The 13,858-nt window shown below is 48.0% G+C and overlaps 1 protein-coding gene across 1 annotated transcript in view; it reads right to left on the bottom strand.

Annotated features, from left to right (window-relative positions):
• Positions 1 to 13,858, bottom strand: part of UTRN (utrophin) — a 481,902-nt gene that overhangs the window by 295,863 nt on the left and 172,181 nt on the right. Inside the window, exons 27-30 of the mRNA XM_064158262.1 lie at positions 9,115 to 9,294; positions 5,364 to 5,498; positions 3,796 to 3,945; positions 329 to 490 (exon numbers count right to left, since the gene is read on the bottom strand). Of these exons, the coding sequence (XP_064014332.1) occupies positions 329 to 490; positions 3,796 to 3,945; positions 5,364 to 5,498; positions 9,115 to 9,294 (627 nt within the window). The remainder of the gene's footprint in view (positions 1 to 328; positions 491 to 3,795; positions 3,946 to 5,363; positions 5,499 to 9,114; positions 9,295 to 13,858) is intronic.

Genomic DNA, 13,858 nt, shown 5'->3' with positions numbered 1-13,858 from the left:
GAACTGGATGAGCTTTGAGTTCCCTTCCAACCTAAACCATTCTATGATTACTTGCATAGAGGGGAAGAAAAACTTACTTGCTACCTAGTACCCACCAGAGGTAAATCTACTCCATAAAAGCCAAACACTAAGAGGTTTATTTTACATATTCTGTCTCTGGTGAAGACTTGTTATACTGAAAGATGCTAAGATTGTTATGCAATACAACCTTCTTAAAACAGCAAAACAACAGCACTGAAACAAAACCTTCCAGAAATACCAAGTCTAAGCTGAGCACTTTCATGAGACATTTCAAAATGTTTAGGAAGGAAAATTTATACTGGAATACCTGAGCCTCCTGGGGCATCTGAAAAGCATCTACTCTATCAGTGAGGTAAGATGTCAGCTGTCTGTCGAGCTCCACTAGGTTCTCCTGCAAGACCTGCAACATGTGGTCAGTTTCTCTCATGGTCTGAAGCTGCTGTTCCAAGGCGATCTGTCGGCTCACTGCCTGAGTGGGACACAAAGGAAAGACATGAGGCTGACTGACTTAACACAAACAGCAAACTTACAAAACAGCTGGGGAGGGATGTTCTAGGCTGCCAGGGAGTTACAGGAGCAGGGGGAATGGAGCAAAGCTGGAGCTGGGCAGATTCAGAATGGACACGAGGAGGAAGTTGTTGAGCATGAGAGTGGTGAGAGGCTGGAATGGGTTGCCCAGGGAGGTGGTTGAGACCCCATGGCTGGAGGTGTTTAAGGCCAGGCTGGCTGAGGCTGTGGGCAGCCTGCTCTAGGGTAGGGTGTCCCTGCCCATGGCAGGGGGGTTGGAACTAGCTGATCCTTGTGGTCCCTTCCAACCCTGACTGCTTCTATGATTCTACTCAAAGAAAGGTGAGGGAAAGCCAAAAAAAAACCCCTCTGCCAAGAGAACCATCTGAAAAAGGGCAAAAGGCAACAATTTTTGAAGCCTGTTGTGATTCACACCCTTAACTGACAAACAGTGACACAGAAGGAGACTTTTTCTGCTAGAGGTACAGTAAAAGCAGATGTCTCCTGTCACCTGAGGAAGAAAGCATTGTGTAAAAATATGGCAGTTCTAAACCCCAGCTACTCAGTAGGAGTCACAGACTCTGTATTACGCTACAGGTCAGCAGTCTTTGACGTGCAAGCTGGTGCATCTTCACTCAATGCCATAAACTCTTCTGTTACAGTGTGAAAACAGAGGTTCATAGTTCCTTCCTGCTCACAGCAAAACTTCGAAGTCCAGCTGAAATGTCACTGCTTGCATGGGAACACAAACTGCCCACTATCAGCACACGCACAGACCAATGACTGCACACAGCACAGGCACGCAGATGTGCACAGCTGTCTAATGGGCCTCTATGTCAGTGCTGCAGCTGCCAAAGCAGACAGCTTTTATATGGCAATCAAGAGATGTCCTAACAGGAGAAACAACAGCTAACTTAAACGAGAGCACACATCCCCCAGCTGAGGGCACTGCATTCATGCTGCTCACTGTAATGGAGATGAACTGAAATCTCCTCTATGACTACACTTTAGCAGGGAGAGGCAAAATCTCTTATCCTACAATTTGGCAGGAGTCTGTATTACCAGGATGCAGAACACAAGTTAGAGATGCATGCAACCGCAAGCACTGCTATTCTTCATGCAACCTCAGGCACAGCTATTCTTCATGCAACCTCAGGCACAGCTATTCTTCATGCAACCTCAAACACAGCTATTCTCCATGCAACCTCATGCACAGCTATTCTCCATGCAACCTCATGCACAGCTATTCTCCATGCAACCTCAAGCACTGCTATTCTCCATGCAACCTCATGCACAGCTATTCTCCATGCAACTTCAGGCACAGCTATTCTCCATGAAGCCTCACGCACAGCTATTCTTCATGCACCCTCACGCACAGCTACTCTCCACGCAACCTCAAGCACAGCTATTCTCCACGCAACCTCATGCACAGCTATTCTCCATGCAACCTCATGCACAGCTATTCTCCATGCAACCTCATGCACAGCTATTCTCCATGCAACCTCATGCACAGCTATTCTCCATGCAACCTCATGCACAGCTATTCTCCATGCAACCTCATGCACAGCTATTCTCCATGCAACCTCATGCACAGCTATTCTCCATGCAACCTCATGCACAGCTATTCTCCATGCAACCTCAGGCACAGCTATTCTCCATGCAACCTCAGGCACAGCTATTCTCCATGGAACCTCAGGCACAGCTATTCTTCATGCAACCTCATGCACAGCTATTCTCCATGCAACCTCATGCACAGCTATTCTCCATGGAACCTCAGGCACAGCTATTCTCCATGCAACCTCATGCACAGCTATTCTCCATGCAACCTCATGCACAGCTATTCTCCATGCAACCTCATGCACAGCTATTCTCCATGCAACCTCATGCACAGCTATTCTCCATGCAACCTCAAGCACAGCTATTCTTCATGCAACCTCAAGCACAGCTATTCTTCATGCAACCTCATGCACAGCTATTCTCCATGCAACCTCATGCACAGCTATTCTCCATGCAACCTCATGCACAGCTATTCTCCATGCAACCTCATGCACAGCTATTCTCCATGCAACCTCAAGCACAGCTATTCTCCATGCAACCTCAAGCACAGCTATTCTCCATGCAACCTCATGCACAGCTATTCTCCATGCAACCTCAAGCACAGCTATTCTCCATGCAACCTCATGCACAGCTATTCTCCATGCAACCTCATGCACAGCTATTCTCCATGCAACCTCATGCACAGCTATTCTCCATGCAACCTCAAGCACAGCTATTCTTCATGCAACCTCAAGCACAGCTATTCTCCATGCAACCTCAAGCACAGCTATTCTTCATGCAACCTCATGTACAGCTATTCTCCATGCAACCTCATGTACAGCTATTCTTCATGCAACCTCATGTACAGCTATTCTTCATGCAACCTCATGTACAGCTATTCTCCATGCAACCTCAAGCATTGCTATTCTTCACGCAACCTCAAGCACAGCTATTCTCCATGCAACCTCATGCACAGCTATTCTCCATGCAACCTCATGCACAGCTATTCTCCATGCAACCTCAAGCACTGCTATTCTTCATGCAACCTCATGCACAGCTATTCTCCATGCAACCTCATGCACAGCTATTCTCCATGCAACCTCAAGCACTGCTATTCTCCATGCAACCTCATGCACAGCTATTCTCCATGCAACCTCATGCACAGCTATTCTTCCTGTGCTTGTGAAATCTAGGAAAAATTACACTTGGAAAAGAGGAACAACAAAACAGATGGGAAATGAGAGAGGAATGTTTTCATTCTGTTCCTTGTTTCAGCATGACTTCTTCACAGCTATTTCTTCTGTTCCTCATTATTACAGCTTGTGAGCAGCTCAGGACTAGTCATGGCAGTGGGAAGGAAGTATTAAATAAATGTAGTTATTGAATTGTCCCCTCTCAGATTGGGATTGCTTGGAAAAATATCAAGGAATTTTCACAGTGCAAAGGTGTACAAGTTGGAAAAAAAACAATCTTACAAGAACCACCCCCACAAAAAACCACCCCCAAATCACAAACCAACACCTGTCCCGAGTCAGAGGAGAAAAAACACCAAGTATATTGCTCCTAAGGCTTCATTCCAAAGTGAAAACAGCTGGGAAAATTATGCAAGTCCTTCCTCTGTTTTTTTGTACTGTATCCTGCATCTATGAATTCAGCTATGCAACAGGAATTAGTGCAGACCACTGAGATGAAAACCCCTGCTCTGTTCCAGCCCTGCCCTCAGACTCTTACCAAGTGACTCAATTCCTCGTAGCGGGCATTGAAAGCCTCCAGTTTCTCACTGATGATATCATCCAGAATCCCTCCATCGATCAGGGTCTGCCCCAGCTCCCGAATCTGGGTGCGATTATCAGCTGGGTGACGCAGCACCGATTCCAGGGACTAATTAGAACAGAAAGATTTAAAGGTCAAGACACTGAATATTACAACATTTTTAGAGGTAGAAACCTGTCTGCATGCAGAGAAGTTTTACACTTGGAATGTCTTCAGAGCACTCTAAAAGCATGAACCAGTTATGCCTTAATCCACGGTGGCACAAGGCAAAGAGAGTGGTCATTCTGCATTACACTTCACAGCACTTCTCATTTACTCACATCATTTTATCACACACCCACAGCATTACCCAGGTCTACACCTACCTGAAGGGACATTGTAGACAGGTGGGAGTTGGCCTCTTCTCTCAGGCAACCAGCAATAGAACAAGGGGACAAAGTCTCAGGTTGTGCCACGGAAAGTCTAGGCTGGATGTTAGGAGGAAGATGTTGGCAGAGAGAGTGATTGGCATTGGAATGGGCTGCCCAGGGAGGTGGTGGAGGCACCGTCCCTGGAGGTGTCGAAGCAAAGCCTGGCAGAGGCACTTAGTGCCATGGTCTGGTTGACTGTCTAGAGCTGGGTGCTAGTTTGGACTGAATGATCTTGGAGGTCTCTCTCTGTGATTCTAAGGTTGGAAGAGACCTCACAGATCATCAAGTCCAACCCTTTACCACACAGCTCAAGGCTAGACCATGGCACCAAGTGCCACGTCCAGCCCTGCCTTGAACAGCTCCAGGGACAGCGACTCCACCACCTCCCCGGGCAGCCCATTCCAGTGTCCAATGACTCTCTCAGGGAAGAACTTTCTCCTCACCTCCAGCCTAAATCTCCCCTGGCACAGCCTGAGGCTGTGTCCTCTCGTTCTGGTGCTGGCCACCTGAGAGAAGAGAGCAACCTCCTCCTGGCCACAACCTCCCCTCAGGTAGTTGTAGACAGCAATAAGGTCTCCCCTGAGCCTCCTCTTCTCCAGGCTAACCAATCCCAGCTCCCTCAGCCTCTCCTCGTAGGGCTGTGCTCAAGGCCTCTCCCCAGCCTCGTCGCCCTTCTCTGGACACGCTCAAGCATCTCAAGGTCCCTCCTAAACTGGGGGGCCCAGAACTGAACACAGCACTCAAGGGGTGGTCTAACCAGTGCAGAGTAGAGGGGCAGAATGACCTCCCTGCTCCTGCTGGCCACACCATTCCTGATGCAGGCCAGGATGCCACTGGCTCTCTTGGCCACCTGGGCACACTGCTGGCTCATGTTCAGGTGGGTATCAATCAGCACCCCTATTTGAATACACAATTTCATCACAGAACCAAAGCATGGCACAATTGTTTATAGCAAAATTGAGTTTTTGGTGGAGGACATTGACTCTGTAGAAGACATTTGTAGAGTAATGTGTTCATTCAACCTGAAGAGTCAGAATATCCAACACATTCCAGGATTCTACCAAAGAGTTCTATTTGTGGCTTTTCAAAATGAGCCATCTGAGAAGTTGTCAATACCTCAAGAGCATCATTGATAGCATCCAATTTATCAGGTAGATTTGCTGTCATTTGCACCCTTTCTTCCAGGTTGTTTAACCAAGCTGTTTCTAAATCAAGGTACTGAAGCAGCTCAATCCAACAAGACCACACCTCCTAGGAGCAAGAGGAAAAAGAGTAGATTAACCTGGAATGCCAGGCATGCTCATATAATCTATGAACATCTTAAAGAGATTATGTTTCTGAGTCATACACTTCAAACACTGAGTTGAAAAACAGTTTAAAAACTTTTCTACAGGATCACAGAATCAACCAGGCTGGAAGAGACCTCCAAGCTCATCCAGGCCAACCTAGCACCCAGCCCTGTCCAGTCAACCAGACCATGGCACTAAGTGCCTCAGCCAGGTTTGGCTTCAACGCCTCCAGGGACGATGACTTCACCACCAATCTGGGCAGCCCATTCCAACACCAGTTCCCTCAGCCTCTCCTCACAGGGCTGTGCTCCAGGCCCCTCACCAGCTTTGTTGCCCTTCTCTGGACATGTTCCAGCACCTCAACATCTCTCTTGAATTGAGGAGCCCAGAACTGGACACAGCACTCAAGCTGTGGCCTGACCAGTGCTGAGCACAGGGGCAGAATAACCTCCCTTGTCCTACTGGCCACACTGCTCCTGATCCATGCCACGATGCCATTGGCTCTCTTGGTCACCTGGGCACACTGCTGGCTCATCTTCAGCTACTGTCCACCAGCACTACCAGGTCCCTCTCTGCCTGGCTGCTCTCAGCCACTCTTCCCCCAGCCTGTAGTGCTGCCTGATATTGTTGTGGCCAAAGTGCAGAACCCTGCACTTAGCCTTATTCGATCTCATCCCACTGGCCTCTGCCCACCCATCCAGCCTCACAAGGTCCCTCTGCAGGGTTCTCCTACCCTCCAACAGATCCACAGCTGCTCCTAGCTTGGTGTCATCTGCAAACTTACTGATGCTGGACTCAATCCCTTGCTCCAGATCATCAATAAAGATACTGAACAGGACTGGGCCCAGCACTGATCCTTGGGGCACAGCACTACTGACAGCTGCCAACTGGATGTGGCACCATTCACCACCACCCTCTCAGCCCAGCCCTTCAGCCTCTTGCCATGGCACATTAAATTTTAGGCAGAAAAATCTGCACCTATAGCAGCAAGATAAAAAGATGCAAAGTACATACAGAAGTCTCTAAACTCATGATAAAAGTATCACTGACATACAGATTCCTACAGGGATTTAAGAATGCAACAAAATGCATCCACTCCTTTTGAAATATGGAAACTTGAAAACTCTGGAGCCCCCATTACAAGAAGGCTGTGGATGTGCTGGAGCATGTCCAGAGAAGGGCCACAGGGATGCTCAGAGGGCTGCAGCAGCTCTGCTAGAAGGACAGACAGAAAGAGTTGGGGCTGCTGAGTCTGGAGAAGCCAGAAGCTCTGAAGGGAGCCTCCAAAAAACATGAGGAATGATTTTTTAGGATATCAGGGAATGGCAGGACTAGGGGAAATGGAGCAAAGCTGGAGATGGGTAGATTCAGGCTGGATGTGAGGAGGGAGTTGTTGAACATGAGAGTGGTGAGAGGCTGGACTGGGTTGCCCAGGGAGGTGATTGAGGCCCCATGGCTGCAGGTGTTTCAGGCCAGGCTGGATGGGGCTGTGGGCAGCCTGCTCTAGGGTAGGGTGTCCCTGACCATGGCAGGGGGGTTGGAACTGGATGATCCTTGTGGTCCCTTCCAACCCTGACTGATTGTATGAAATACATAACATACACAGCCTACCCCAAACTATAATTGATCTGTTCTAATTATCATTGTATTTCAAACTCTTATCTCTGGGAACTTTCTTTGTCATTTTGAAAGCAGTGTGGAAGGATAAGCAGAGCTGTAAGGTAAGGTCACTTATTTGCACAAATGTTGTCTACAACATAGATTACAAAAACAAAGTTAGGTAGTGCCTTGTGGACGCTAATATGATGCTTTGGTTGTTACCTGCCTCCTGACTCTTACAGAGTCACCCAGACTAGACTCAGCCCAGCTGGAAATTAAGGAATGAAGCTTTATATTTGCAGCTTAGCACAATATCCAAGCAGGTATTTACAATATCTACAGTTATACACAGAAATACACAAGTTAAAAGTAACACACAAACACAGCAGCCCTCCCAGAAACCAGAGTCCCCAGGAGGGGCTCCCAACCACCCTTCCACCTCTGTTCCACCCCTCTACCTTATCCTAGACTTTGCCTTACATCCAAAGTAAGTTTGGAGAATCAGTCAAGGGTATTAGGAAGCAGAAGGATTAGACAGCAGGTTGGAGGGAGAAGTGCAGGCAGCCAGAGCACAACTCTGTTATCTATATTTATGTTCTTATTTTTATCCCTCTCAGCAAGCCTATGAGTGCAGCAGACATCACCACTGATTCCTTTTCACAGCCTGTCATCTAATTCCTCTCACTAAAATAGCCCAGCTAGGCTCAAACTAGCACAACATTCAGTATTGATATGTTAATTGCTGCTAGTTTTGATTTGTGCTGGTATTGTCTTACCAACTGTTTGTGAAAGGAACCTCATATTAAATAGTTCATATTCACTGGAAGGACTTTCTAAGTAAAATCATAGAATGAGTCAGGGTTGGAAGGGACCACAAGGATCAGCCAGTTCCAACTCCCCTGCCATGGGCAGGGACACCCTACCCTAGAGCAGGCTGCCCACAGCCTCAGCCAGCCTGGCCTTAAACACCTCCAGCCATGGGGCCTCAACCACCTCCCTGGGCAACCCAGTCCAGCCTCTCACCACTCTGCTGGAGAACTTCCTCCTCACATCCAGTCTGAACCTACCCACCTCCAGCTTTGCTCCCTGATATCCTGAAAAGTCCCTCCCCAGCTTTTCTGTAGGTTTCCTTCAGATCCTGGCAGCCCACAAGAAGGTCACCTGGGAGCCTCATCTTCTCCAGCCTGAACAGCCCCAACTCTTTCAGTCTGTCCTCATAGCACAGGTGCTCTGATCATCCTTGTGGCCCTTCTCTGGACATGCTCCAGCACAAGGTGAGGTTGGAGGATGGGCAATGGGATGGGGGTTAGAAAGCAGAAGGATTAGTTACACAGAAGCAGCCCAGGGTACCAACTGTGACAGAGACCCACACATGCTGACTCTCCCACACTGTCTTATCTATGTTTTGTGAAGTACACATCCCCTTTGTTTCCTTTTCACAGACTAGAACCTAATTTCTCTCATTAAATTATTCCAATTTGCCTCACACTAGCACAACCAACAAGATTATTTCCCTCAAGATAACATCCTTGAAGAGGAGCCACGGCAAAACATGTTTATGCTGAAGCTACTGAATTCAGTACCCAAGCAACATTTTCAGTGTTCTTCTCTATTCTTCACAGGCTCACAGGATCTTAGGGGTTGGAAGGGACCCAAGATCATTGAGTCCAACCTCCCTGCCAGAGCAGGACAATACTATCTAACACAGATCACAGAGGAACACATCCAGACAGGCCTGGAAAGACTCCAGAGAAGGAGACTCCACAACCTCTCTGTGGAGCCTGTTCCAGTGCTCTGGAACCCTTACAGTAAAGAAGTTCCCCCTTGTGTTGAGGTGGAACCTCCTGTGCTGCAACTTACACCCATTGCTCCTTGTCCTATCCCAGGGAGCAGTGAGCAGAGGCTGTATCCCCATCCCAGGGGGACAATCTTCATGTCACCTGCCTCTATTTCACTGTGCTGAAAGCACCCACTCTTACCTCCAAGGTATGGCATTTCCCCCGGATCCGATTGCACAGGAGCTGGTAGTTCTCCAGCACAACGTTCAACTCAGTCACCAGGTCCTGCCCGCTAGAGGGCACTTTGGCAGCCAGCATCTTGATATTGTCCTTTAGAATCTTCACCCGCACCTCCTTCTGCAGCACATCCTCCTTTGCTCTCTGTGCAAAGAAATACACAACACTATCAGCCCTGCACTGCCACATGGCCTGCTTTGCACTCAAACCTAAGATCAGCAGTTTAACCTTGGAAGTACTCCTGCCAGAGTACTCTTGGTTTCTGAGCACAACAAAATAGGGCACTAACTGGCATGGAATTCAAGTTGTATTAGTAAGCATTGAAAACTTAGAAAGCATTGAGAAATTAGGGCTTAGTGTTTAGAATCATAGAATCAGCCAGGTTGGAAGAGACCTCCAAGATCATCCAGTCCAACCTATCCCCCAGCCCTAGCCAGTCAACCAGACCATGGCACTAAGTTTCAGCGTTTAATAAGCATTGAAAAATTCATAGAATCAGTCAGGGTTGGAAGGGACCACAAGGATCAGCCAGTTCCAACCCCCCTGCCATGCCCAGGGACACCCTACCCTAGAGCAGGCTGCACGCAGCCTCAGCCAGCCTGGCCTTAAGGCCACAAGAAGGGCACCTCAGAGCCTCCTCTTCTCCAGACTGCACAGCCCCAACTCTTTCTGTCTGTCCTCACAGCAGAGCTGCTGCAGCCTCTGAGCATCCTCCTGGCCCTGCTCTGGACACACTCCAGCATCTCCACAGCCCTTTTGTAATGGGGCCTCCAGAACTGGCTGCAGTACTCCAGGTGGGGTCTCAACAGAGCAGAATAGAGAGGGAGAATCACCTCCCTGGCCCTGCTGGCCACACTTCTCCTGATGCAGCCCAGGCTCTGCTTGGCTTTCTGGGCTGCAAGTGCACACTGCTGGCTCCGCTTGAGCTTCTCATCCACCAGCACCCCCATGTCCCTCTCCTCAGGCCTGCTTTCCATCCAGTCCCTGCCCAGCCTGGATTTGTGCTTGGGATTGCCCCAACCCAGATGCAGGACACTGCACTTGGCCTTGTTGAACTATTGGTAAGCACTGAAACTTTTATTAAACACACAGCCAGATTTACCATTTGGAGTTTGTGTATTAAAAACCCATCTGTGACTAACAGCAGAAACATACCCAAGTTCAGTCCTGTTTATAAGCTTGTATATAGACAGGGGAAAGAGAAACCAAGCAGGAAAAAGAGAAATGAGGTTAGTTAAGAAACCAGCAGAGCTGGGAGAAAAAACACAGGGTGAATTTACAGAAGAGCCTCAAAACTCAGTATGTCCCCAAAGTGATCCAGAAAAGACAACAGTTACTCAGGATACAAACAACTACAAAGCTGGAACCTGACAAACAGCTGCACCCAACACTGCAGCTGTTAGATGGACTGGAAGAACATGCAAAAAGACAGCCAAAAGTTACCTTTCAACACATCTGCACTACTTGGAGCTTGGTAATAAATACACTAAATAAGCACAGGATAACTCCCAAGATCAAGATCTTGAGAAAACTGAGCAGTTGTTGAATTTTGCCCTAACCAAAATTCAGGAAGCAGGATAGCTGGAAGGCAAATCACAAAGTCCAGCTTGATTCTGTCACTGTTAAGATAACTAGAAGGCTCCAGAAATAAAGACTTTCACTTATCATCTTTCTTTTCAGGTTTCAAGGACAGTTTAGGAAGTTAGAACCATAGAATGTGTCAGGCTTGGAAGGGACCACAAGGATCATCAAGTGCCAACCCCCCTGCCATGGGCAGGGACACCCTACCCTAGAGTAGGCTGCCCACAGTCTCAGCCAGCCTGGCCTGAAACACCTCCAGGGATGGGTCCTCAACTGCCTCGCTGGGCAACCCAGTCCAGCCTCTCACCACTCTCATGTTGAACAACTTCCTTCTCATGGCAAGCCTGAACCCTACCAATCTCCAGCTTTGCTCCATTTCCCCCAGTCCTGTCACTCACTCACAGCCTAAAAAAGTCCCTCAACAGCTTTTCTGTAGCCCCCTTCAGATCCTGGAAGGCCACAAGAAGGTCACCTGGGAGCCTCCTCTGCTCCAGCCTGCACAGCCCCAACTCTTTCAGTCTGTGCTCACAGCAGAGCTGCTCCAGCCCTCTGAGTATCCTCATGGCCCTTCTCTGGACACACTCCAGCATCTCCACATCCCACTTGTAACAGGGGCTCCAGAATTGGCTGCAGTACTCCAGGTGGGGTCTCACCAGAGCAGAGGGGGAGAATCACCTCCCTCGACCTGCTAAGTTGAAGTAACTCTGCTAAGACACTGCACTTTGTGGCAGGATTTAGTACATGGCAACACTGCTGCACTTACGTCTTCTACAGCTGAAGCAACCCCAAGAAGTGCCAGTTAAAGGAAAGGCAAAGAATGGAAAATAGGATGAACATTTTATGGTAGGACTATCGAAATCCACCTAGCCTCATCCTAAACCAACTCCCTCAAATCTCAGCAGGTGTTTCACCCTCTTCAAATCAGAGTAGAATTAGGAAAGCTCAAAAATGTTTCAAAACCTTATGGAAAAATGCTCCTGGACAAATACACAGGAATGTCATTTCCCAGTGCTAAAAATAGCCCCACCATAATATCCTTACTGCAAGTGAAAAGAGGATATGCAAGTGGTCCAGAAAGCTTAATGGCTCAGGGACACATCTGCCACATTTAGAAGTACAGATCTGACAAAGGTAAATGTGCTCAAAGTCTCTCAGGTTTGTGTTCTGCAGGCTGTGCAATCCTAAATCATCTCAAAGGACATGAATACATTAAAATACTTATTAAAGAATGCTTCACAAAGTCTCTTCAAAAAGAACAATTCATAACTTCACATAGCTTTGTCAAAGCACTTGTAAGGGAGTGTGATGCTTTGGTTGTTACCTGCCCCCCACACGCTTCAGAAAGATCACCCAGACTAGACTCAGCTGAGCTGGAAATTAAAGAATGAAGCTCTACATTCACAGCTTAGCACAATATCCAAGCAGGTATTTACAATCTATACAGCTAGAGACAGAAACAGACAAGATAAAAAGGTAATACAGAAACACAACAGCCCTCCCAGAAACCAGAGTCCCCAGGAGGGGCTCCCAACCACCCTTCTACCCTCCTTCCACCCCTCTGCCTTACCCCAGACTTTGCTTATGTGCAAGGTTAGTTTGGAGAGTCAGCAAGGATGGGTTAGGAAGCAGGAGGATTAGTAAGTTAGAGAGAGAGAAGTGCAGCCCCAAAGCCAGAGAGCAAACTCTGTTATCTATGTTTGTGTTCTTGTTTATATCCATCTCAGCAAGCCTATGAGTGCAGCAGACATCACCACTGTTTCCTTTTCACAGCCTGGCATCTAATTCCTCTCACCAAAATATCCCAGCTAGGCTCAAACTAGCACAGGGAGAACAAAATTGTTCTGTTCCATTCAAAACAGTGCAGTGGATCCTCGTTTAATCACAGGCATACAGGTCAAAACACCTGTGAAGATATGCCTGTACTCACAGATTAAAAAGCAGAAAGAATTACTGTGCACTCTGTGCACACATCTAAGGAACTGGCCATTTATAAATGAGACAAAAATAGCTCCCTTCCTCTTCGTTTTTTTTGGCTACTAGTCCCAAAATGAGAGAAGCATTGACCAGCAAGACTGTTTGCAACAGATGAGGAACACAAGATAGCCTTTATTAGGACAACTTTAGACTGCTTGGCTAAATACGAAGTTACTGTATCTAGAGGCCAAGAAACTGAAGCCAAACAGTTTGAAGCTGAAGGAAGATGTTTTTGTAACTGCTGATTTCATAGAATTGCAGAATCCTGGCCTGGATCAGGAGCAGTGTGGCCAGTAGGACAAGGGAGGTTATTCTGCCCCTGTGCTCAGCACTGGTCAGGCCACTCCTTCAGTGCTGTGTCCAGTTCTGGGCTCCTCAATTCAAGAGAGATGATGAGGTACTGGAACATGTCCAGAGAAGGGTAACAAAGCTGATGAGGGGCCTGGAGCACAGCCCTGTGAGGAGAGGCTGAGGGAGCTGGGGGTGTGCAGCCTGCAGAAGAGGAGGCTCAGGGCAGAGCTCATTGCTGTCTACAACTCCCTGAAGGGAGGCAGTAGCCAGGTGGGGTTGGTCTCTTCTGCCAGGCAAGCAGCAACAGAAGAAGGGGACACAGTCTCAAGTTGTGCCAGGGGAGGTCTAGGCTGGATGTTAGGAGGAAGCTGTTGCCAGAGAGAGTGAGTGGCATTGGAATGGGCTGCCCAGGAGTTGCTGTCCCTGGAGCAAAGCCTGGCTGAGGCTCTTAGTGCCATGGTCTGGTTGATTGGCTAGGGCTGGGTGCTAGGTTGGACTGGATGATCTTGGAGGTCCCTTCCAACCTGGTTGATTCTATGACTCTATGATCATTCAGGTTGGGAAAGACCTTTGGGATGACCAAGTCCAACCATTAACCCTACTCTATAAAGCTCACCCCTAAACCATATCTCATTGTTTCTCTCATTTTCATCTCCTGAAATAAGTTTCCATGTTTTCAGTGTTTAACACACTACACATAGCAAGCCTGACTCAAAAGCTGGTCAAGATGCTATTCATGATGAACTACAGGCTGGCTGAGGCTGTGGGCAGCCTGCTCTAGGGTAGGGTATCCCTGCCTATGGCAGGGGGGTTGGAACTGGATGATCCTTGTGGTCCCTTCCAGCTCTGACTCATTCTATGA

This window comes from Pogoniulus pusillus, chromosome 18 (assembly GCF_015220805.1).
Source record: "Pogoniulus pusillus isolate bPogPus1 chromosome 18, bPogPus1.pri, whole genome shotgun sequence".
In the NCBI taxonomy this organism is placed as follows: domain Eukaryota; kingdom Metazoa; phylum Chordata; class Aves; order Piciformes; family Lybiidae; genus Pogoniulus; species Pogoniulus pusillus.
The sequence above is the reverse complement of the archived record's forward strand: the minus strand, read 5'-3'. Positions and strand labels throughout refer to the sequence as shown.